This window comes from Mya arenaria, chromosome 13 (genome assembly GCF_026914265.1).
Source record: "Mya arenaria isolate MELC-2E11 chromosome 13, ASM2691426v1".
In the NCBI taxonomy this organism is placed as follows: domain Eukaryota; kingdom Metazoa; phylum Mollusca; class Bivalvia; order Myida; family Myidae; genus Mya; species Mya arenaria.
In genome coordinates, this window is record NC_069134.1 from 65,042,043 (window position 1) to 65,069,831 (window position 27,789).

The 27,789-nt window shown below is 35.9% G+C and overlaps 1 protein-coding gene and 1 long non-coding RNA gene across 5 annotated transcripts in view; one reads left to right on the top strand and one right to left on the bottom strand.

The window, feature by feature from the left end:
* Positions 1-26,427, bottom strand: part of LOC128214587 (CD82 antigen-like) — a 64,238-nt gene extending 37,811 nt beyond the window's left edge. For 2 of the 4 annotated variants that reach the window (XM_052921143.1, XM_052921140.1), the window contains exon 1: positions 25,138-26,427. In XM_052921143.1, the coding sequence (XP_052777103.1) occupies positions 25,138-25,179 (42 nt within the window). In that variant the 5' untranslated portion in view covers positions 25,180-26,427. Of the gene's footprint in view, positions 1-11,365; positions 11,491-25,137 lie in introns of those variants that run through there. The other 2 variants (XM_052921144.1, XM_052921141.1) reach the window with 2 other exon arrangements.
* Positions 4,915-6,214, top strand: LOC128214588 (uncharacterized). The gene is made up of 2 exons (XR_008257945.1): positions 4,915-5,032; positions 5,845-6,214. It is a non-coding gene; the product is annotated as an uncharacterized LOC128214588 (long non-coding RNA).
* Positions 26,428-27,789: the final 1,362 nt, after the last annotated feature.

A 27,789-nucleotide genomic window follows, 5' to 3' on the forward strand; every position in this document is an offset into this window, starting at 1 on the left:
ATCAGAAAGTACTTCTTTATTATAACTAGTATTTTACTCTTTGAAAACAATTATTTTGGTTGTAGTGGGTGCGAACCCTAGCCGTAAAAATTAGGAAAAAAAGAAAAGAAAACTGATTAAAAAATCTTACGCCCACAGGGACTCATCCTCAATCTTAAAGATAACTAAATTCTTAACCCTTTTGTTGAATGGAATAAACGCTATTCAAAATGTCGAACTTCAAAAACAATATTTAATCATAAATAAACATTTGTTTAAAGGTTCCAGCCGCCATTATCTTACATTCCTTTAAACAATACTTGATAGCTGATTTGTTTATGAACATCCTGCAGCCATAGACATGCTCCTTTCGGTATAAATATATGCACTGCAGCTATAACTTACAGACATTTATGGGTTCTAGACAATTGGATTTTTCATCGCAGATTTACATATTTCCCATTAGGCCACAACAAATTGATCATTTGTTCGTCGGATTTGCCGCACCTAAAATTCGAAAAACGAAAAAAAAATAAAAAAAAATCTTTTTTTGCGCCCGCACATACTATTTGGCCGCGCATATTTATATTTTTTGTTGACTTCTAAATTTCCTCTATTTTCTGAAATTCTTTTACTTAGAATTTAAACCTGCAACGTCGACCTCGCCTTTTTGAAGGTAATTCCATGCTTTACATTCTTCGCGAGGAAACTTTCCTCGTGTCAGGACAAAATAAGGTCCGGGTAACCGCAAAATAGCCGATATTTGTTGACAGTCTTTTTTGTCGGGAATATTTTGCAGGACGCACCGTTGTTATTCATTTCCGGTCATAAGTTTCAGGTTACTTTCAGTATTTGTAATGTAAAATAAACGTTTTAAGTGAAAATCAGTGTCATAGTCAAAGGATTATAGTCTTCAGTAAACAACAAGAGTTTCACAGCGTCGAAGGCAATAATTATTTATGTGTGTTTTAAGTAATTTATTGTTTTGTACTCAAAATTTAGTGTTAAATAATAACTAAATCGTATTTTGAGTGCAAAACTTTCATTAAAATACACGAACACACGACTTACGGTACAACCATTGAACATGTTTTCGTGAGTAATTTTTTTAAATTCTTAAATGTCGAAGTAATCATAATTGTTTAAAACAGATAAAAATAGTAGGACTTGTAAATGTTTTAGAAACATTCTGTATTTATGCACCAGTCATTTGTAACCACGCCCCCCCATGCTCTCCCCTCAGGTCCGAGGATAGCCGGGTAAATGAACCGTGTTTTAACCTACCAGGTGGCCCCGCAGTGGCGGGTGAATGCGGTGGATATGCCCGGCAGGGTAGGCTGGACCGAAAGTCCCCGCTATTCCCCAGACCTAGACCTAGAGGGGGGGGGGGGGGGGCTGGTGGTTACAATTGACTAGTGCATAACACATACAGTTTGAAAATAACATCAGTTAAATCAGAAAATAAAATCTTTTATAAGTAAAATGACTGTTTTAATTTTCTCAATTCTTTGTGATTATCCAAATTTTTCTTTGACCGAGTTGTAGTAAAGTGGCCTGTTTCTTACGGTCATTGAAGCTATGGGGCCATCATGTTATTCTTTTCTTGGTCAAGGCGAGGTCTTGAAAGGGAAACACCACCTGCTTTAAAATAATAACCGGTGCCACATTTGCAGAATTGTCTGATCCTGCTTCTAGTATGTTGTCCCGCAATTCAATCCACAGTGTTTCTTTTTTTAGAAATGTTCTCTGTGTTATTTACTTTTTCAATCTTCTGCAATGTCAATGTCACTACAATTTTATCATGTGCTTCAAGAGGTTCAAATTTAGACCTGACCCAATATTTGGAAATGCTCAAATGATGAATTACTCTTACTAGTCTAAAATGTTTTTTGTGATAGCAAGTTACAGAATGAATACAATAGTTTTCTTTTTGGTCCTCGAATAATTGCACGTTACTATGAGGTATGTTGTCTTTACAATATATCCACGTTTAAATTAAAGTTAATAGTAAAGCACTGGATCTCATTGCCATTTGTTAAATATTGAGACAGATTTTCATGTAACAATCAAAACCTTTTCATGTATAACTGAGAACCGTTGTTTGTAATTGAAAAGCTTTTCTTGACATAATTGTATGATAAATTTGGTAAGAAATAAACCTTTTTATTTATTTTTTTTATTTTTCGCTCTTCGCTCGCCTCTGATTTGCCACAAATTTAAAAAAAAGTATTTTTATTTTTTTTTCGCTCGCTCGCTCCTACTTTTTTTTGGCAAAATCCATAGAACAAATGATCAATTTGTTGTGGCCTTAGGCGACTAAAAATAATTGCTAGATTTTCATCCCCGCACGCTCCCTTTTTTTCCGCCACGCCTTAAATTTTGTTGACCCAAATAAAAAAGTTGAACTAGGGTCTGCATTCGCGTATCGGTCCGGTACACATGTCCGGGAACGGCGTTTACTCATACTCGTACATGCAGTGTCGATTTGTTATACTCGAACTCGTCGTTTGTCTAAAACACATGTATGTAGTTCCTTATACAATAAGAAAGAGCATGACCACATTATTCAATGGTAAAACAGTCATCTAAGTTGATAAGCAAAAAAGTCACCGCATCCCCCATTTGAAAACAAAATGGATGAAAGCCTAGCAATAACAATTTATATTGGCGTTACAAAAATATGTTAAATTAGATAACTGCTGCTTTTTGTATCTTTTAAAAACGCTTTTTTTAATGAATGATGAAAAATATGGAGAAATGGTTATTTTTATGCATGATGATTATTTTTTACCCCACGTTAAATAATTTTGATGCGTAATAGCGATAAGGCACATGAGCAAAGGAAAAACGTTTCTTTATTTCCAACACCGCTAATTATCGAAGTTGTTTCTCATTATTGTAATAATTATACCAGCACTGTAAAAAGGCAACCGTAACATGAAAGAATATCAAATAGCAAGTATTTACAGTGGAGCAAATAACAGTACTTCAAACCAAAGGCAAACGTTCGATATTAGGCGCCATTTGATGGCGCTTATCAACTTCATACCGAAACAGATATGAAAATAAAAAACAATATATTATAAATAAATTATTACCGTTTTTGACCATTTCAACTATAGACCCGCATACAATTTGACCCTGAAATGGTTTTCATCATCAGTCAAACTCCCCATTCGTGGACTGTTCACACAAATTGCTTGTAAAAAATGTACCCTACGTATCTGTAAATGCAACATTATTTCAGCTTTGTTTCTGCATTTGTTTCGTAAAAGCACACTCCAATAAGGAAATATCTTATTTCTAAGATACATGTTCTACCACGAGAGAGTTTCAATATTTCAGAGATAAGAACGCATGAGATAAGGCTCCATGCCATCCTTGTAATATATACACCAATAAACAATTCTCTCTAGCAATAACATCCTAAATTGAAGGCCCATGAAAATAAATTTAAATTTACGTCAACGGAAAAGTTGCGGTTAAAGACTTATAGCTATGAAATGGGCGATATATATAATGTTCTTCGCGATCAGGGAGTCTAAATTAGGTTATGACAAAAAATTATGAACGGCTGTTAATTTTTTTTTCTGGAAAACTGTCTAGTGTTTCCAGGGAGACCGCGCATATACATCATCCCGTCCTCGAGAAATTGGATACTAGAGCAGATGTCAATTGATTGTAAATATTGACCAGAAGTTTGCAGTTGTATTTGAAGCACATGAGTGTCGCAAATTCGTTGTGTGTATCTTGGTGTGTTTGTTTTGTATAATACATTCGAACCCCGTTGGTGGAACTCCCAGGGACTGGCAAAAATACCTCGAGCCTCGGGAAATTGGAGCCGAGCGGGAATGCATTCCATCAGTATAATGTAATAGGTCCTTTACATTAAGTTCGAAACAACGAGTAAATCGAGCGAAGCGAGTTCGAGGCAACGGGGTTCGACTGTAAATACATCTCTGTTGAAATCGTACATTTGTACATGCATATATACACCAAAATCAGAACACAAGAAATGTAAAATCATGTAAAATGTTACAAAATGCCCATATTAGTCATGAACATCACTTAATATTTCTATTGTAACATGTCATGCATTATCCCTTTTATTGCACGAAAATACGTGTTCAGTCGAACCGCGTTGGCTCGAACTCGTTTGGCTCGAAGTCATCGTAGGCTCGAACTAGATGTAAAGGACTATTTGCTTTATACTTAAGGTAAACAATCCCGCTTGGCTCGATTTTTCTGAGGCTCGAAGTATTTTCGCCGGTCCCTTTGAGTTCGAGCCAACGAGGTTTGACTGTATATAAAATATAATTCTGCTAAACAATTATGATTACAAATTTATTCCCAAATAGTTAAATAAAACTAAAATCCCCGTACTTAAAGTGAACTTCTAAGAGCCATAATATAGATATTTTAGAAATTTATTTTATTGTTAGCCGGAAAAAAATCGTCAGTCTTGAAGTCGCGTGTTCTCGACAAAAACAGTTCTAATATACAACCCATTATAGTTAGCAGACAATCTGCTAAGCACTTCTCAGATTAATCATTCAGGCAGCATTTTAAAGCTGTAAAATTAAGTAATTTTACTTTCCCCAATTCCCTACAGAGACATTCAGAACACGCGAACACAAAGGAAACAATTGAAACCTACTCCTTTTACGATGGTGAGAAAAGTGGTAATACATTTATATTTTTCATCTAGTTTTCTGGTTTTTCTACTCATACGCCTCGAAGAAGAAAGATGTTAAGTTATAATGGAATCCCGTTGGCTCGAATATCTCGTTGGCTCTAATTTTGAAGTTGTATAGACTGTTGTTCGATAAATATGATTTGTTTTCTATAAATTTATACACATTAAGCTAAACTATTTCAGTAAGATGGTTTATGTCTCCCGCTGAGAGGACTTACACATTCGGTTAGTTTCGGTTTCCCATAATCCTTTGCGAGCGCATGACTTCCGGTAAATGTCTACCCTAGATATCGATAATGTATGTGTGTGATGTTGACCAGTGAAAAGGAGAGCATAAGTGGCAAAATAGATTGATAGGTGAGTAAAACATGTTAGGAACATCAGTTTGTATATTTTTCTATAAATTTCAACCGTGTTTTGTAAATGTCAATGAAGTTTTCGACGTTTATACCCAACTTCAGTACACATTTAAGTGGGTGGGGTAAAATAACAAATATAATGGTAAATACTTTCATAGCGGTTCTTAAAGGTTCAAATACATATTGATTGTTATGCATAAAATTGTGGTTTGTTGGGTTTGTTATTAAATTAAATGAATAATATTTTGCAATTAGTGTGAAATTGTTAAGATGTGCAGCTTTAAAGCAGTCAAGTAAATGAAGCTTAAAGCATAATGTGATTATGAAGGGCATTTAAATGTTGCCTGCTGTGCTGATATAAACAATAAACAGGTCTTAGAATAACAGCTGATAAATAATGTACTAGTAAATTGTAACTATTTAAATATCTGAATGATTTTAAAGCTGCACTCTCACAGATTAAACATTGTGACAACTGTTTCATTTTTTGTCTTCGAACGAGCCATTTATGCAAACGTTCAATAAAACCAGTGATATAAGGCTGCTGACAAAAAAGATCGGATCACAGATGTTCATATTTAAGTAAAAAAATATTTAAAAACATTTTTCTTTAAGCTGCACTCTCACAGAAATACCATTTTTACAACTTTTTTTTTTATATTTGTCTTGGAAATAGCAAGAAAACAAATAAAAAAGTTGTCAAAATGGTAAATCTGTGAGAGTGCAGATTTAACAGCCTCTTTAGAGTCTTTTATATCTTATTTTTCTGGTTCACTTGGATGATGATATAACTATTTTATTTAATTTCAGAGATGTTCATTGTGGCTGTTTGAGTCTGCCAAGTTGATGCTGAACAGGAGTAGGCAGTTAATACCATTGATCTGATAGCAGCTATATCAGTGGTTTTACAAGATATTTTTGTGCAAAACACAATAGACTGAATTCGGTTCAAGAGCGGAGATAAAATAAATGAAGTGTGTCAATATGAATGAAAACTTTCCTTGACTGCAAGGACTAAAGAAAAAGATAACAGCCGAACAAGCTAGAGATTTTTCAAAAAGAAGCAAGATGGGGGTTTTTAACCCTTGGCAAATGAAGCTTTAAAGGGATTATTTCATACCAAGGACAATTTTTATTGTTATTTAATTATATAATGGTATTATTAAATTGTAAAAATTGCTGTTGTTATCAATATGATTGTCTATGTTCTTTTTATTTCAATGACTGTTTAACTCCCATGGTAAATATTAAAGACATAAAATCGAGTTAACGTTTGTGGGCAATAACTAGCCAACCGGTTCACTTAGTTTGTAGGAGTGCTGTGCTAGTATACCGGCAGCCCTTGGTTCGAGCTTTTTCCTATCATGTTACTTTAGTATTGTTATAGTCAATAAGCCTAGGTGTCGTTAGCGTACTGTAGGCCGAATATTTTCTTGGCCAAAATTCAAACAGCCTTGAGATTTAAATTAAACTTGGTACACGTGCAAATTTCCGTAAACAATATGCTCATGTCCAGCAAGATTCTACATAATATTTAAAAACTTGAATGATTAAATACATCTGCTGCTGCTGTATTAAAATTTTCATAACTAAGATTGTTCATCATTGTAAATACAGTGCTCAAATTTAAAACTGCATTCTCACAGACTGACTGTTTTGACCAAAAAAATGTCTGAAAACCAGTGATATTAGATTGCTGATAGAAATTCAGGGAACATTTTTGCATATCTTGACCGTTTTGACTGTAAAGTCTGTAAACCAGTGATGTTAGATAGCTGATAAATCAGTTAATCTGTGAGATTGCAGTTTTAAAGGTGCAGGTCCCTCAAGGTCAGTTGGTAGGAGATCTCATCAAATTCAACGAAGAATCATACATTCAATAATGCAATTCAACTTATTCCTTTTCATTAGAATCCGCATATAATGAACACCATGAGCTCTGTTCGTTTTTTGTTTTGTTTTTTTGTTTTTGTTTGTTTTTTTTGTTGTTTTTTTTTGGGGGGGGGGAGGATTATGACAAATTTATTATTTCTGTAGACAATGTCTGATACTTTCATACAAATTATAGCAAAACAAAAACAAATGGTTGTATAGAATTAAAATATTAATATTTATTTAATTATCTATATAATAAAACATTATAATGCACATTGTAAAACGTAAATGTTAAACGTAAATAAAGTACAAGGACATAAAAATATTTAATTATATATATATTTATATGATTATTAAATAATAATATCTCTTATGATAATAATAATAATAAACATAAAAAAGGTGTTGAATACTTAGCACATAACATATTATATATGTATGAATATCAATAATAACAGTCAAAAAACAGTTCAACCAACAAAAGAGATCCAACAAGTACTAGCATCCAACAAGTACTAGCAATGGGAATCCAACCAATATGACCTGACAACCTACAATAGCGGTTCAATCATCACTTCGTTGCAGTCAAATCAGGCTCAACTAGATATTCATCCATTAAATGCAGTCCAACCAACACTTGTGGTCAAACCAACACTTCTTGTCCATCCATTGAAAGTTGTTCAACCAAAACTTGTAAATCAACTGATTATAGCTGTCTGATAAACAATAGCTGTCTATCCAACAGTGATTCAAACAACACTAGTTGTCATCACACATTCTGTCAAACAAGCAGTCCAACCAACGATGATGGTCCAACCAACACTTCCGGTCCAACCATTTATAATTGTTCAGCCAACACGTATGGTCCATCCAATATAGCGATCCAGTAAGCAACAGATGTCCAACCAACAATAGTGTTTCAACAGGCACTAGCTGTCCATCACGTTGCTACCAATCTAGCAGCCCAAGTAGTGATGTTCTTCATTGAAAGTAATGATCTCAGAAGATATCATCAGCACATTTGAATCATATCTGTAAAGAAAGGAATGGTATATTTTTTTATAAAAAAGGTAAGTTACTCATAGACTTATTTATGGATGGGTTTTAAGACAATCTGGACCCCGATTTAATTCCAGGCCTGGGTGTATGCGACTAGCCCGGTGGCCATCATAATATTTAAACATAACTAACTAGTTATAAATCATTCAGAAGACTACACAGGTGACAGGATAACTTTTATATAAATATTCAATTTCATTTACGTACATTCACAACTCGACATATACGAAATCTGCTCTGCAAATTTACTCCACCCACTTAATAAATCTAGAGTGTGATCGTGTACAATGGGTTAAATCTTTGATATCTTCTACAAATATGAACTATTTATATACATTTTATTCTCACCATATCGAAAGGCGGTACTTTGATTGGATTAACTGCATCTCTGCTGTTGTATTTCTTCAAATTTGCTAGCGTCTTCCTTATTTACATTTTACCGGAAGTCATGCGCGCGCAAGGGATTATGGGAAACCGTAAAGTCGCGAATTATACCTCTAAACAGGTTTATCGATCTAACTACAGTCGAACACCGTTGGCTCGAACACCCAAGGGACCGGCGAAAGTACCTCGAGCCTCAGAAAATTCGAGCCAAGCGGGATTGTTAACCTTCAGTAAAAGAAACAGGTCCTTAACATCTAGTTCGAGCCAACGAGGAATTCGAGCCAAACAAGTTCGAGTCAACGGGGCTCGACTGTAGAACTTATGGGCTTACAATATATATTGTGTTTACAAAACCACTAGCGGTTGAGGGGGTAAGGGGGTTGGGTGAATATCGGAGCAATATATGAATAGAATACAAGAGGCTTAAATAGCCAAAATGTTCTTGGTAGAGGACCGCCTAACAACCCTTTACATTTAACCCATAAGTATTTCAATTGCGTAGGAGAGGTGCGCTTCCGAAGTTACACTCCCAGAAGGTACGCCCTTGTGCGGGGGGAGGGGGAGTAGGGGGGGGGGGGGGTAATACAGATGGCCTTCCGGCCAACTTTGACTGTATGATAATGCGTATCTGCTACAACACATGATGTGACATATATATTAGAACAATTCATTCGTTTTGTTTTCCGACCATTCTTATTTACTTGTGGCCTGTCCCTGAAGTTTTCATTGTATCAATCATATTCATTGTATAGTCGAACCTCGTTGCCTCGAACTGCCAGGGACCGGCCAAAATACTTCGAGCCTCGAAAAATTCGAGCAAACTAGGAATGCTTACATCCAGTATAAAGAAATCGGCGCTTTACAACCAGTTCGAGTCAACGAGCAACTCGAGCCAAGCGGAGTTAGACTGTATACCATTTTTTTCTTATTTAATATTGCAAAGGTTGTCATTTGTAGCAGTATTTTTTTAGTATTAGAAATGAAAAACTATATACTGTTATTTCCTATTCATCATACATTATCAGTAAAGTATTTGTCAGAACTTTCTTCCACGGTGACGATCAAATTTTCATAGAATAATGACAGCTTTATTGCCTTACGCCTAGAATATGTTTTTAAAAGTTGTCATAAAATGGCATTAATCGGTGTCACATTTCCACATTCTAGATGACACCGATGTTAAAGACGTTTTATTCTTAAGATGGTCACATATGGCATGTGTGTGTCAATCTTTCTGAAACCTCTGTGAACAACTTTAGCAGATCATTGACGCCACTTGGGGTCCATTCGTGTATGGTATAATCGGCTTTATTTTCCTAATGTAAAATATAATTTCTTGAAAATGTGTTACTATGACAACACAATCAGTTATAACTCTGATGATTAACACCACTTGTAATTGTAGGTGATTTATCTGCTTAAAGACAACCCACAATGTCATTGTTGTAAGAACCTACCACATCATCATTGAATATATTCACTGACTTCTTATTAGGCGACCATAAATTAATTGCTAGATTTTCATCTCCGCCCGCTCCCTTCTTTCCGGTGCCACTTAAATTTTATCGACTCAAATAAATATGTTGAACGAGTTAGTGTCTGTATTTGCGTAACGGCACGGTACTGTCCGTGAACGGCGTGAATTCATAACCAACGGTGTCGATGTAACATTAACATGTAATAAAAGGAGAATTATTATGATCATGATCGTGGTTTGTCTAGAAACACATGTATATGGTCCCTTAAAGGCCTAGTTTAAGCCTCCTATAAGTGACCCCGCCACCCCCACCCCCCCAAAAATCTGTGTACAGTACACAACCTCTGTGTATTGATCTTCATCTACTTGTATTGATCCCTCTTATCAGATCTCCGATCTGAGTATCCTGCTGTGCAATTTTGTGATTTTTATTATAGAAATGGACCCTAAATGGCCCTTAGCCAATAAACGAATACACAGGAAATTGGCCCTTACTGTGACACCAGTGCGATTAGCAGAAGATGCACAGCAGGGGATTATCATGCCAAACATTCCTTAAACTAGGCCTTTAAGCATTTTGAAAGAGCATGCACATATATTAAACGTTAGTAAAAATAAAATGTCCGACCCGCCCCCATTCAAAAAAAAATAATGGATGAAAATCTAGCAAATAGTTTATATTGGCCTTGTTGAACCATATTAAAATCAGTTTAGCGAGAAAAAATGTCCATCGGGGCCTCACGAAATGTGCCTAAAATTTGAGCATGGAATTTGTGTCTAATAGCAGAAACCATATATGTTCAGTGTAGAACTTCTTCAAATGTTTACACATGACAAATTATGACTTCTCAAATATTATGATTAAGACCAGTTGTGTAACTTTATCACGGTAATGTATGTTCGGCACTAATGTTTACACTTCAAAATATGGATACAGACAATCTGCTGTTGGCTGACTTTGAACAATGGAAGTACATGGGTATAAAATACTTCCTGGAAACATTTGTTGCTTAAGAAAGTTTCTAACAGAAACAGCTGCATGGTGTTACAGGCAAAGAAAACTTTACAATAGAACTTTATACTTGCATCATTTCAACATGATATACGTCAATCAGTTATTTCTATAACAGAAGTTCTCGCGTATTATGGCATTTGAAAAGGATCAGCTGCTTAAAACACGCAGATTTTAATTGAACACATTTCTGATGCAGAGAAAGTGCATTTATAACTAGGTTGGGAGCGGCTTTGAATACTTAACATACAACGAGAAGCCGGGAGACATGCATAGTGCCAATACTATTGTAACTTTTTAGTGGTGTTCCTTTGCTACTATCGTCATCATCATCATCATCATCATTATCATCATCATCATCATCATCATCATCATCATCATCATCACCACCACCACCACCACCACCACCACCACCACCACCACCATCATCATCATCATCATCATCATCATCATCATCATCATCATTATCATAATCATCGTCATCATCATCATCAGAACAAAATAAATATGAAAAGTGACCTTACACTCATTTCTAAGTCATTATTATTTCCATTGGCTGCCATTTACTCGCAGTATTCCAATATTCGTCACATACACACAACGAAATTACCATATTGACAAACTAACACAACTCATACTGACCCACGAAGTTAGAGACATTAAGAAACCTTTAAAGCTACACTATCACAGACTGATCGTTTTGACAACTTTTTTCACTTTTTATCTTTGAATAAGCCTTGTTTTGCGCAAATGTCTGAGGACCGGTGATATTAGACTACTGCCAAAAGATCAGATAGCAGTTTATCATATTTACGTTTGAAAATTGATGTTTTATGGCTAAATGCGTTAATAACGATTTAAGGAAAAATGATAATTTCAGCAGTTTACCAAATAATTGATATATGTGTTCTAATGTGAGTTATCTAGTATGACTGAATTAAAAGCATTGACACCAAAATTCGCCGATTCTGAGACAAAACTAATAACAAAAAATGTCAAAAGTGACTTTTTTTGAGAGTGCAGCTTTAGGTTACTAGCACGTCAAAGCTATGACCAAAACTCACTTCCCATACAAAATGCATGTACGTACTCATCTATATTAATGAATGGGTTCGAAAGGCAAGTGGTTGCAAGGCGAGGGAAAGCACTTAGCCAGATTTGGTTAAATTAGCGGTCTAAGCTCCACAAAATGACTGTATTTTCTCCACGCGTGATCGTATGATCTCCTGAATGTTCAAGTACCAGAAATGACATTTCAACATGACGACTGGTCAGAGCTGAGACATAATATACATGTTTGGATCAATGAAAACACATGATAGTACCGTAATGATATCTAACAAACAGCGACGTTTAAGTATTTGAAATATGATTAGTCCAACACAAGCCTTAAATATATACCCGCGCAACATTTGAAACAACAACAATAACAACAACAACAACAACAACAACATCGTTGTTAAATAAAAAGGTTTTGTGTTTTGCTCATGCGTTTAAATAAAGATCACAATTGGTCCATGAACACACTTCATATCTAACTTCAAAAACAACTCTGAACGCTAATATCATTTCAAGCATTTCAGATTTAATACTGGTTTAAGCATTTGGGCAACCAACTGTACATGTACACATAAAATCATACACAATTATGTATTCAAAGTTTCAAACTAAATAAAACATGATTTTTTCTTAATCACATTAAAATCATATATATTTAATAACCTTTGTTCATGTTAAATACGTATTTCTACCAATCCATTGGTAACTATCAACACAAAAATTTCAAACATTGCTAAAAAAGAGCAATACCAGATTTGAAAGTTAACAAAGATGCCGTTAACAACGTTGTTAACTTTAACAAATGCCCATTATCTTCATAACAATTAAGGCCAAAAAAAATAAAAAAATTGTTTGTTTAGGGTAACCTTCCCAAAATTTCTAGGTAGGGTAGGTAGATTTTTTGTATATTTTTTGTATTTTTTTTTTTCAAAATCTGACGTAAGTTCAGAGTGTTTTCTTGCACATGCCAGTCTTTCCTACCTTACTCTCATTGCCTGACTTTGTTTTATCATATAAACAATAATTTTGATTAAAATCTGCATTTATCCGCCCTTCGTAACACTCTATTAGCTAACGAATATTTTTTTGCTCAGAAACGGAAAAGAATACTTAGGGTCGGCGCATTTTTTTTAGGCCTAACAATTGATTTTAGTACAAAGACCATGATAAAACATTTTGATTTAATATTTTGTTTACTACAATATTTATGTAGGATAATTTCGCCTATCGCCACCGAAGCCAGACTAAAATGTAGGGGCAACAGGCAGGATTTCACACAAACTTACATGCTACATGTGTTTCAAATTACATTCCAACATGTGTTTTTCTGTTTCAAAGATATTTATCAACGCGAATTTCTGCACAAAGATATAAACGTAAACAAAGCTTTAGAATGTAAGTACAACATTTCCTTGTGCAGAATATTTTGTCTCAAAGTTTCCTTCCTTATTAATTACGATACAAACACATACAATGACAAAATGTTTATTCAACAGACCAACACAAAGTTATAAAATAAGGTAAAATAAAGGTTCGAACAACTGTTAACCCCAAAACACGGGAACTAAATAAACGTGTTGCTGTTTCTAAACAATGCCAAACTAAACTAGAGCAGGCAATAGTAACATTATCGTAATAAAGTTACATTAGTGACCCCCCCCACCCTCCCCCACCTCCCTTCACATTTTTGTCATAATTATAATGACCAAGTAAAGTTCATCTGTACAGAAGTACCTTACGAATAAAATGAATAAGTTCTCTCACTTAAGACTAAAACTGGTCCCAAGTTCTTAAACAGCTTAAGTCCATTATTACCAGGAGCAAGCTGAGCACGCTGTTTAGTTTTTATATTTTATTTAATTCGTGTAATATGCTCGTTTGACGAGTTTTGAGACTTTTAAAGAAAGTATTTCAAATGATATTGATCCTTAACTATTTTTTTATTTTGTTAAATCAAGTTGAAATTAGTAATTATCTTAATTGAAAGAAGATACGTAAGCTTAGTCTTAAGAGCGGAGTTCTTGAAATTGGGGCCTCTATTATAGTAAAAGTGACACATTCAAACTCATTACATACACATGTATAAAAACATGAATTTTAAGTGATAAACCTTAAACTACTTACTAAATAATGCACTTTTTGAAAATATTGATTACTAATAACAAGATTATGACCGTTCTTTTACTAGCTGAAAACACAAAAATATTAAATGATTGGTGAATGCTAAAAGATTTACTCTGATCTTAGACTACTATCATTTCATAATTATGGTAGAAATATTGTGTTTTCTGCACCTTTCTTTCAAATTTAACTCGGTATCCCTCATAAGAACCATTGTTTTGACATATAATCATCTTTTTTGGTATTGAAATAATTGTATTAATTGTGATAATTCTATTAAGGAGTAAGAGTACATCATTAAACGTATCAAGCATATACATCATGACTCCCGAAACAAAGTAAAATGTATGTGTAAAGAAGTACACTTATGAATCAACCTTTTATCTCGCCAATTACAACACAAGTGTTTTACAGTAAACAAGGCCAAGTGAATGGCGAATCAATGCTTTATTACAAAGCCAGGAAGGCAAAGTTCATCTTACTTAAGCACCATACATGTAACGGAAGTTAAACAATATTTTTCTCCCTCACAAATTAAAACTACAACTGTCGAGGACGTAAGCCTATTTTCTGTATTCGTGAGCAAAAAACAACTCCCGACCAAATAACAGTAATTGAATCATATAATCGGATTTTCTTTTCAGAGAAAAGATCAGTTTATTGTGATTTTAGAGCAACCAATTCCCGGCACCATAATCAGCGTCAGTGTCATTAGAAAAGTGGCGGAAACTCTCTACACTAACCGGATTCGAATAACTTGGAAATTTCTCTGTTATCAAAATGGCTAAATGGTCAAACCGTCAGTTTTTGTTGGTAGTTAGTTGAGGCTGTTGTTGTTGTTGTTGCTGTGTTAATGTTGTTTTCGTAATAATTATATCAAACATACGTTTTCTGTCAAACCATACTGAGGTAATGCATCAAATGGGGCATTATGATTGTTTGTTATAAATACTAATTTATCAGTAAAATAGTCACATGGTTCTGAAAAAAGAAAACGAATTGGAAATTTATGAGCTTAGAACTAATCGGAAACATTTCATGCGCTTGTCGTATACATAACAACCGAAGTTTTTCGTTCCTAGGACGCAGGTGCCGCACGAAAACCTTGTGGGCGCGCTGTCTCCAAGACAGTTTCTGATTTTCTCCCAAGTTTTATGGCCAAAAACCACAAATGTTTCTCTTAAGGGATGTTATTTCGAATTTAGAAGGTAATTAACAAGGAAACAGATAAAAGATTGTTCTTTAATTTTACACAATTAGGTTTGTGTCTCGTAAACGCGTGAAATATGCAATTCCTTTTGCAGCCGGGATGGCGGAACATACATACTAAAATAAATATTAAACTTGTATCTCCAACAAGAACATAGGCACATGAAGCAGATAACAACGCTCTCGTTTCTTATGCGATAAAGGGACGTACATGTATTAAATTCAGAGTTGTGTGCCTTGCTGAATATACGCTATTAACTTTCATGCTAATATCTTAAGCGGAATTTGAAATATGTCCATGGTGTAAGTGTCTGCCCGGAGGCAAACACCCTGAAACTCAGACAACCATCTAATGTAGTCTGCAGGAGCAGAAACAGTAATCTCCGCTGGTCAACATTTCTATTGACACTAATATATAATGTATTTCCGTGTCCGTGGCGTGATATCGCTCAGGTAATCTGATTAACAATGGTAATGCTATTACTGAGGATTTCGTTACATCTGATAAGCTGCTGATGTTTCAGATAATGCCAACAATAACAAATTTACTCATACATGAAGGTCACAGTTCCATGCCGGTGGAATTGTGTGTACTTTATCAAAGCACAACGTGTAGAAGTATGTGTACTCTGTTGAGCACTACATGTAGAATGCTCAGTGTACATTAACAGATCACTACATGTAGAATATTCAGTGTACTTTAACGGAGCACTACACGTAGACTAGTCAGTGTACTTTAACGGAGCACTAAACGTAGACTAGTCAGTGTACTTTAATGAAGCACTACACGTAGACTAGTCAGTGTACCTCAACGAAGCACTACACGTAGACTAGTCAGTGTATTTTAACGAAGCACTACACGTAGACTAGTCAGTGTATTTTAACGAAGCACTAAACGTAGACTAGTCAGTGTACTTTAACAGAGCACTAAACGTAGACTAGTCAGTGTAATTTAACGAAGCACTAAACGTAGACTAGTCAGTGTACTTTAACGAAGCACTACACGTAGACAATGGTAATGCTATTACTGAGGATTTCGTTACATCTGATAAGCTGCTGATGTTTCAGATAATGCCAACAATAACAATTTTACTCATACATGAAGGTCACAGTTCCATGCCGGTGGAATTGTGTGTACTTTATCAAAGCACAACGTGTAGAAGTATGTGTACTCTGTTGAGCACTACATGTAGAATGCTCAGTGTACATTAACAGATCACTACATGTAGAATATTCAGTGTACTTTAACGGAGCACTACACGTAGACTAGTCAGTGTACTTTAACGGAGCACTAAACGTAGACTAGTCAGTGTACTTTAATGAAGCACTACACGTAGACTAGTCAGTGTACCTCAACGAAGCACTACACGTAGACTAGTCAGTGTATTTTAACGAAGCACTACACGTAGACTAGTCAGTGTATTTTAACGAAGCACTAAACGTAGACTAGTCAGTGTACTTTAACAGAGCACTAAACGTAGACTAGTCAGTGTAATTTAACGAAGCACTAAACGTAGACTAGTCAGTGTACTTTAACGAAGCACTACACGTAGACTAGTCAGTGTGCTTTAACGAAGCACTACACGTACACTAGTCAGTGTGCTTTAACGAAGCACTACACGTAGACTAGTCAGTGTACTTTAACGAAGCACTACACGTAGACTAGAAGCACTACACGTAGACTAGTCAGTGTACTTTAACGAAGCACTACACGTAGACTAGTCAGTGTACTTTAACGAAGCACTACACGTAGACTAGTCAGTGTACTTTAACGAAGCACTACACGTAGACTAGTCAGTGTACTTTAACGAAGCACTACACGTAGACTAGTCAGTGTACTTTAACAGAGCACTACACGTAGACTAGTCAGTGTACTTTAACAGAGCACTACACGTAGACTAGTCAGTGTACTTTAACGAAGCACTACACGTAGACTAGTCAGTGTACCTCAACGAAGCACTACACGTAGACTAGTCAGTGTACCTCAACGAAGCACTACACGTAGACTAGTCAGTGTACTTTAACAGAGCACTACATGTAGAATACTTAATGTACTTCAACAGTTGATAATACATGTAGTTCAATGTTGAAGTTCCAATAAATAACAATAACCTTTTTTATGAAATATGAATTTATGGACTGCCAAATGTGAGTAAGCGAGACTCCTGATAGACCAGAATGCTGGGCGCTGGATGGACCTGTACACGACCGCTCGTACTAGGCAATCTGAATATACTTTTAAGATTTTTTCGTACCGTACACAGGAATCAACAAACTGTGAAATGATTCAAAGTACGTTAACCTTGAATCGTTTAAATTATAAAGAATGTATTTAGCTAATTCGGTTGTAACACTGCATCATCATTTGAGCCATTGATGTAATAAGCTTCAAACTTGTTTACTGGCCCCGTACTTTGCACAGTGCTAAATTGATGTCAGAAATGTAAAGTAGCCTACTTTAAACCGTTTAACTAATATTACGTAGAACCCATAGGGAGAAAATATGCATCACTTAAGTTGTTTACTTATATTATTCTGCCACGATTTCATCTTATTAATAGAATCTCATAGTAGGTGGTGTATAGTAGGAATGGCCATATATGGAAAAAATGACTACTCCAGGCGTTTGTGTCCATTTTATATATGGCAGGACTCCGTGATTGACAACGATAGATAGGCCATTCGTCTATTCTACCAAAACAACAATAAGCGTTTGAAGATCTCAGAATATAACTTATCATTACATTGACAATGACCAAGCGTAAACAAACACACACCATAGAAAAAGAGGTATGTTCTCATCATCGACCGACCTTGTATTTTCTACCAAAACAAGTTTAAGCATTTGAAGATCTCAGAATATATATATATAAAAAAACGCACTTAATATCATATTGGCAATGACCAAGCGTAAACATACAGTCACACAGACCATAGAAAAAGAAGATTCTCATCATCGCCCGACCCTGTCCGAAACCTTTACTTGACAAAAAAGCTTAGGCGAGGAGTGTTAATAAATTGGACTAATGGCCCCAATTGCTTTATATATGTAAGTAAATTCACCTCACCCGGCCCAGTTATTGGTGCACAGTGCCATGTACAAGTACTTGGCACTGGGCAGTTACAATGATGTCCGGATGAGAAGCTAAAGATTTTCGTGGCCTTGGTGCCGTCGGTCTGTTTTGCGGGTAAACACGGATATCGATGTCCGTGTCCGCCTATACACTGAATCTTTGTTTGATAACACACGGGTTTGTTGACACTAAGTGACGGGACGCGTATTGTTTCAACAATCGCCACCGATATTTGTGGACACTTCCGTCAAGATTTGACGCCAGCGATAAACCAATATCACTCTGACAAAATAAATAGGTTTGCAATTTTTGAAGAACTTCCTATTTAAACAAACAGGACGCTAAATTTGTGGCGAGCAACGGAAGCTGTCTCTACATGTACTATGAAACGGAAGTTTGTACCAAACGTAATGTTTATTAATGTTCACGTTCTATATGGTTCGAGATCGAAACACATAACTGCAGGTAAAATGTGGTAAAAGGAATGTTACAATTATAAAAATACACATCATAACAAGTTTAAACAAGAGGTACTTGTTTACCGATATTGAAAAAAGATACAAAATGCTCTTTTTGCCACGTTGGCTCGAACTCCCAGGGACCGGCGAAAATACCTCGAGCCTCGGAAAGATCGAGCCAAGCGGGAATGCTTACATTTAATGTAAATAAACCGATTCTTTACATCCAGTTCGAGTCAACGAGGATTTCGAGCCAGGCAAGTTCGAGCCAACGGTGATAGACTGTAAATTTGAGTATGAGAAAAAAAGCAAAATAATTCCAATTTAGTCTTTTCGAAACGAAAATCTACAATGTTAACCTAAATTCTGCATGCTATTTGAAGTTCTTCTTCCTTCATGTCCGGAATGTTAGCAAACATTTGAAGACATAGGGCCACTTGTTTAGATTTATGTTAAAGTTGACAGCGTTGTTAACGTCATCGTGGTTAACTTTCAATTCTTTACTGCTCTTAAGGCATCATGGACACACATGTGACCTGCAGTAACTTTAACAAATGTTTCAGCTCTGCTTGTTATAATAGGGTTATTATTACTGCGTTTTGATCCGGGAGGTTCTATTCGACTCGAGTGGATTTTTGCAGATTCGGATTTCACGAGGCGCCCCATCAAAATCCACATGTTTATATAATAAATGGCATTTTAACGACGCACTATTTTGTTTTATGACGTCATTTTAACATCGCGCAACGATACTTGTTATGACGTGACGTCACAAGAGTGGAATCCGGCATTATTGCACTGGAGTGGAATACGGACTACCGTCTTTGGCGATATGTATTGCGTGTGGATTTATGATGGGTATATAACAAATTTCAATATATCAGCTCTTCATCGAATAGTTCACCTTTTTAAAGTTAACAACGTTGTTTACCCTGTTAAAGCTCAGAACAATCGGCCTATTGAGTACGTTAGGAGAATGATTGATCACAAACAGAACATTCCTGACAACGCAAGTATGTATGCAAGCCAACATGGGCATCTTTGAGACAGCTACCATCAATACAGTGACACAACACGCAACGTTTCTGGCCAGGAAAAACAGCAAACGATAATTCCACCAATTACATACGTATGTTTGACATGACGTCTTACAGAATAAATATCCCAGTGTCACCCAATAGATTAGGACGGATGAAGGCCCGTAACGGAAACCGATATAGATGTCACCCTGGCAACAGTTTTGTCGATGTTGGTGTACCAAGAAAAATGGAGGACTGTCATCCGATGGCATGGCTGTAAGTTCTGTCAATGCCAATGTGTTTGTTTAGATCAGTGTCGATAAATTGTGCAAAGCTGAAATAGATGGTAAAACCACTATCACATGCAAAATGTCAAATGTTCGGTTCGAATTCCTTGTATTAGTATCTTCATGTCAAATATCTATGTTCAGTTCGAATTCCTTGGAACATTATATTCGTGTCAAATGTTTATGTTCAGTTTAAACTCCTTGTAATTTTATCTCCATGTCAAATTTCTATGTTCAGTTCAAATTTCTTCGAACGTAATTTTCATGTGAAATGTCAAATGTTCAGTTCGAACTGCTTGAAACCTTATCTTTATGTCAAATGTCAAAGTCGTGTTCCTTGGAACTTAAACCCAATGCCAAATGGAAAATGTTCAGTATGCATTTCTTGCAATTTTATCTTCATGCTCAATTGATATATGTATTTAATATAGTCAAGAAAAAACTAAAGCAACTCAACTGAATTCAACCCAAAACTCAAATAATCTTAATTTCATAGCTTCAACACTTCTGTCCTTTGGTGAAAAACGATGAATCGAAGTCAGCTCAAATTTAAACAACTTTAACGGCTCAGTACACGGACCGTCAGTTTAGACTAAATTTGATAATAATTTGACGAGACAGCTCGATGATGACACACTTACAAACGGTAATATGACGTAATTAATGACCAGTTTATATCCATAGTATTGGACTATAATATTCGTAAGAACATTGAAGTTTTTGTGTGTATCTTGACGCCTTAAGGCAAAGCAAATTAACTGTGTTACGTCATGGTGTAACACTTACCAGTATAACGTGTTAGACACGAACACAATGGTCAATCCAGGGTCACATTGGAAGTAATTACAATACTAAAATTCAGCCTGACATTATCTGGCCATAAAACTTGGATACAATTTTAAAGTCAAATCACAAATTCCATTAGTTTTATTCTCGTTCAAATACAACTCAAGTCTGCGCAAAACGAAGAAGTCCAAGTCCTAACGCTCTAAATAATCCTCGTATTGTCATACATACCAACAGGGTATGTCCTTGTACATGGCACTGTACATTACTTGGACATGATACTGTAAAGTACTTGAACATGATACTGTAAAGGACTTGGACATGATACTGTAAAGTACTTGGACATAGTCCTACATGTAATACTATAAAGTACTTAGACATGGTACCGTACAGTACCTGGACATGACACTGTAAATTACTTCGAAATGACACTGTACAGAACTAGTAGATGGCACTGTACAGTAGCTGGACACGGCACTGTTCAGAGCATGGCACTATACATAAATTGCATAAGGCATTGTACAGTAGCTGAACACGGCACTGTTCAGAGCATGGCACTATACATAAATTGTATAAGGCACTGTACAGTAGCTGGACACGGCACTGTTCAGAGCATGGCACTATACATAAATTGTATAAGGCACTGTACAGTAGCTGGACACGGCACTGTTCAGAGCATGGCACTATACATAAATTGTATAAGGCACTGTACAGTAGCTGGACACGGCACTGTTCAGAGCATGGCACTATACATAAATTGTATAAGGCACTGTACAGTAGCTGGACACGGCACTGTTCAGAGCATGGCACTATACATAAATTGTATAAGGCACTGTACAGTAGCTGGACACGGCACTGTTCAGAGCATGGCACTATACATAAATTGTATAAGGCACTGTACAGTAGCTGGACACGGCACTGTTCAGAGCATGGCACTATACATAAATTGTATAAGGCACTGTACAGTAGCTGGACACGGCACTGTTCAGAGCATGGCACTATACATAAATTGTATAAGGCACTGTACAGTAGCTGGACACGGCACTGTTCAGAGCATGGCACTATACATAAATTGTATAAGGCACTGTACAGTAGCTGGACACGGCACTGTTCAGAGCATGGCACTATACATAAATTGTATAAGGCACTGTACAGTACTTGTATATGGCACTGAACAGTACCTTTTACCGTACTGCAATTTGATATGTCACTGTACAGTACATGTACAAGGCATGTACATAACCTGAACATGGCACTGTGCAGTACTGAAATATGTGTACTTTCAGGGGGTATTGCTATTCATTTGGCAAAACTGCTTAAGCTCATGGATAATATTCAAATATTTAAAATCTTACAATTAATGTATTTTGTACACTCTTTAACGCTTGTCTGGTGGCGTATTGCGCATATATGCGAATAGATTTCAAAGTTTAACAATACACACTTCAATTCTATAGAAGTTGTGTCGTGAATAGAATTACACAATGTTGATATTCATTTGATATGGAATTTAAGCTTTGTTATGGTTGTCAAAACAACTCAAGTGTCGTCTGTATAAATGTGTACAATACGTTATGGCTTAATGCGAAATAACTCTCGAATGATAAAGAAAATAATTACTCGAAAAAAAAACATATTGACGTCTGCATCAAAGTACCCCAGATGAAACATACACACAAACAACGTAATAAAAGTCCTCCAATAAGATCAGAGACAAGAAATAATTAGACAGAACTTGGTGAGGAGACCATGATAACATTGATTGCGGAAGGATGTGACAAAGATGCGACATTCAGATATCATTCAGGTTGGGATTCATTAGCAGGTTCCTCTGCATCTGTATTCAAGTCGTAAGGAAAATTAGCGCCGGCACCTGCTCGCGGTGAAAAATCGATACCGCACCGGGTCTCGTTCTGGTGGAATTCATGTCGTCTGCTGCTCGGGTACTTCACAGACACGTGATTTTTTTCGCTCTTAAACTGCCTTAGTTCTCTGTTGACACGTGATATATATTAGGTTAACTCGCCTGGGTAGTCTGTAGACACGTGCTTTCTCTTTTCGACATTATTGTCAAACAGATTATACAGTCGAACCCCGTTGGCTCGAACTACCAGGGAGCGGCGAAAATACCTCGAGCCTCGAAAAAATTCGAACCAAGCGGGAATGTTTATGTTTAGTGTGAAGAAATCGGTCCTTCACATCCAGTTCGAGTCAACGAGGATTTCGAGCCAGGCAAGTTCGAGCCAAAGACTGTATTGTATTTAGAAATGTATTTTAACTATAAAGGTCGCTAGCATTTTCATTCAACATCCGGACTCATGGCGCTATTATATATAGTATTAATTTTCAAATATATTGTATTGTACCAGGATAAAGTTATTTAAGATGATCATTTTCACACAGTCCATAACCTTGCATGGTAACATCATTCTATAAGTGTTTGCCATGGATAAAATAATCAACATATTATTGAAAAAAAATGGTCCTATTTGTAATACCGCCTTAAGTTAAAGTGTGTCCCTTTCAAAATTGAATAATTTTGGTTAAAATGACGTTAAATAGGTCGGGGTAGGTGAATCAATAACCGGAATTCGACACCTGACAGTGACGGGTGGACGGGCAGATGTTTTTTGCTGTTTTATGGCCTTGTACAAAAGTTCAAGTGTTTTAAACATGCAATCTTTCATTAAATCGATTTGTTTTAATTTCTAATTTAATTTTGTGATAGTTAAATCGACATAACACGCCTCTTTCTCCTAATTTAATCGATTCATTTTTTATTTTGATTTTGTAGTGCAAAAATAAAAGAAAGTGCAATCGCTTCTAAAACTATATGATCGGTTGGTGGCAAAATCGTTCCTTGAATAAACGTCAATCGAAGTATGACGAATACAAATGTGGTTGAATCTTGGTTATAAATTCTGACTGCACATTCTTCAGTGAAATATTTGTTATATGTCATGAATGAATATCATTACATTTAACCTTTATTTATGAAATTTTGTTTATAAGTTTCTTTGCTTCGTAACAATAATATTTACAGTCAACGAACCTTATCATATAAATAAAACTAATAACATAACCTCAGACAAATTTATTTAAACAAAACAATGTTATAAAAAGCTGATCCGAAGTCAAAACTGATATATCGGCTAAACCCAGAACTAATGGTCATTTCATTTATTGATATACGTTCTTGTATTTACAAAGACTGAGTAACAATGACCCACCGTTCTTTGTAAATATTGTCTATGGCAGTTTTACAGTTTGTTCTTGCGCAATCATCAAAGGTTTGGGGCATTTCGAACTTGGTGTCTTAATTACCAGCTATTTAGATAAACATTCTTTATTTACCGTTCAACGTAATACTTGTAAACACATTATTCAATGTATATATACAAATATGTTCCTGGTCATAGACGTATTTCAAACAATACATGGCTTAGTGTCCTTGAACCTTGGAATACTGTACAACCTTACTATAAGTATTGAACATCATGTATATAACATGTACTTCAACCAAGTACTCAACTCAACTTAGCTCAGCTCAGCTCATCCCATCTCAACTCAGCTCAGCTCAGCTCAGCTCAGTTCATCCCAACTCAGCTCAGCTAAACTCAACTCAGTTCAACTAAATTAAATTAACCAACTGAAAGAGATCTATCTTAAGATTACAATTTTTCTAACATTTTAATGAAATGGATACTAATAAAAAGTTATGTAAAAAAGTTATTAAAATGACACACAATTTATCTTTATAAAAGAATATCGTCTAGATCTTTAGTTTTGTCATCCATATGAAATATTCTTTCTCAGTTTCGTTTCTCGAAAAGTAGTATTATAATGGACATAGATAAAAAAATGTCCCTCAAAGCGTACAGGTGGTCGTATCGATAAGAAATTATGAGCTAATTTGTTTAATGTAGATTTGTATATATATATATGAAAAGAAGTTATCCAAACTTAAAACTATTTTCACAATAACGGTTTCACGAAAGTAATTCGTTATATAAACACGTCAATGCAAAAACACAGGTTTATTGGACAAGGAATCTCAACGATCTTGACTACAGTACGTTATTTTCATATATAGAAATATACCCAAACAATATTTTATTTTCACCATTTCTTTTCCATATGACCGCCTATGACAAAGAGTATATCTACAAGTGCCATTAAGCTGCATATATTTACGAATGAGGCAGATTTTTTTTCACACACAGAAGCAGAACAATTTCGAATTAACATTATCAACATATCATACAATCTACATAAATAATTACCTCTGTTTGTTCCAGTATTTTTGAATCCATTCTGGTCGGCATTTGTGATAAAACAATTTTAAGTCCACAACACAAAGCAGGTTTAATAAACCTAATAACTCCCTACACCACTCCCTAAAACTGTCTTAATCACACACAAAAATCCCTTTTCACAGAGAAAATCCACTCCAGAATGTTTACAAAACTTTCTCTCAATAACACGAGGAGAAACAAAACCACTTGGTGTACAATCTCCGGATCGCTGATTCAGATAACTCCTGTCAAATTAGAACCCCCGGGGCCCCTAGTAATTACACAGAATCGTCTGTATGCCGAGCTACCTGCCCTTTATTACGGCCCCTTATCGTTATCTTTATAACACGCTATCAACACATATCGTTGTTACGATATTAAGGGATAAGGAGTGTGGAAATTAGCTTGAAAATAGAAACAATAAAAGGTTAATCCTTTGTTTTAAAGCAATATCCTAATCCAAGTGTATAGCATAACTAAACATTCGGTATTTTGTGCACATCTTATTCACGTTATCATAGCGATGGTTTGAGCATTTGTGTGATAACAATGACACGTCGATTGTTTTTGTTAAATCCGTCTTTATATTCAATGCGCAAAATATTTAGTAATACGATTTCCTTGTACTCCCCTTGTATGAAATATTTGTTCATTCAAATAACGCGCTAACCGTGTCCCCTCGACAATCCTATCAATGCGGAAGTCCCTTTCAACAGCAGTCGTATCATATTTCAAACTCCATTCATCGAAAAGCGCCCACAATCCCTTAAACGCTTTAAACCCTTTATACACAACACCCATACATTTGGGGAACCTGCCGATTTCTCCCAACCCGTCCACAGAAACTGTGAGAGCGAAAGAGACCTTATTGGAACCACAGAAATCTCCTCTCGTCCGTTACTTCACAAGTCCAGATTTCCAATAGCGGCTCTTAGAGGAAGACCACGTCTCTGAAATCAGCTTAATTCGAAAGGATATTTATTATTCGTGATCACTGTTATTAAAGAAACTTTGATTCCTTTCTTAAATTGGCTCTTAATAGTCCAGGCTTTTCATGGAAATTGCCTCGCAGCAGAGGAAACAGTTATATTTGATTGGTTAAAACTTTAGCACCATCAAGAGACTTTAAAACAAAAGCTATTTCAATTCCACTAGGCGATTCCATTAAAGATTACTTTAAGATGAATTATATTTTTACTCCATCAAAGCAGAAAGAAAATAAGGAAAACGTTAAATTTTATCTTCATTTTCAGCGCCCAAACCGGTTTAGCTTTCTGAACATAAAATCAAGTAAAACGCCTTCTGTCAGTGCGTATATTTGTGAATATGGTAATCAAGGAAACGCTGTTCATATAATTTTCCTAAACGGTCCTAAATTGCCATCCCATTACAAGCGGATTTTGAATTACGAAGCTGCCACTTCTGTGTTCTTATTTTAAACAAAAACAATAAAATTGTCCTTGGTTTAAATGTAAGTCACAGTATTGTTTTAGGTCTGAATGATATCAAACTTACGATCAAGTCCTTGTATGTATAGGGGACATCATCTGCATGAAGTCCTCAGCTATTTTTCATAGTAAGCCGGTTAAAATAAATACCTGGAGCCTTGAGTGAAAGCCCAGCTATCATTTTGCACATTTCCTATAATTTGTAAATTAATGGAGATATAGTATACATACCGCGAAGAACGAAACTTTTCCAAAATTATTTTCGAAGTACCATACCAAATCGAATTGATCAAGTTAATGAACAGTTGTGAATACATAAGTATCGAATTTTAGTATAATAAACTGCTATTCTTTAATTTAGTATTTCTCGAGGGTGCCATAAAATGACGTGTATGTACTATGGCATACCGACAAACTTTCTACCATACTTTTGAACTTCATTTTACAAAAACACTTATTTTAGAACATGCACCGTGCCAACATTCTCACTCAACGAGGTACCGTGGCAACATGCTATCTTAACAAGATACAATGCCAAAATGCTCGCTTAACGAGGTACCGTGTCAATATTCCCTCTCAACACGGTATCGTGTCAACATTCCCGCTCAACACGGTACCGTGACAACATGATCGCTCATCATAGCGCCGTGTAAACATCCTCTCTCAATACGGCACTGTGTCAACATTCTCGCTCAACACCGTCACGGGTGTCGTGTCTTCAATCTCACTCAGCATGACACCGTGCCAACATGCTCGCCTTTTACGAAACCGTGTCGATATTCTCGCTCAACATGACACCGTGTCAACATGCTCGCTCAACATGACACCATGTCAACATGCTCGCCGTATACGACTCCGTGTCGATATTCTCGCTCAACATGACACCGTAACAATATGCTCGCTCAGCATGATATCGTGTCAAGATGCTCGCTCAACATGATATCGTGTCAACATGCTCGCTCAACATGACACCGTGTCAACATGCTCGCCGTATACGACACCGTGTTGATATTCTCGCTCAACATGACACCGTGTCTACATGCTCCATTCTCGCTCAACAAGGCACTGTGCCAAAGAGCCTGTGTGATTAATGTAATGCGTACACTTCTTTGTTATAAACTTCTAAAATAATATAAGTAAGCATCAGACTTTGACAAATACACCCAGACGGAATAACATCTGTTACCGTCCA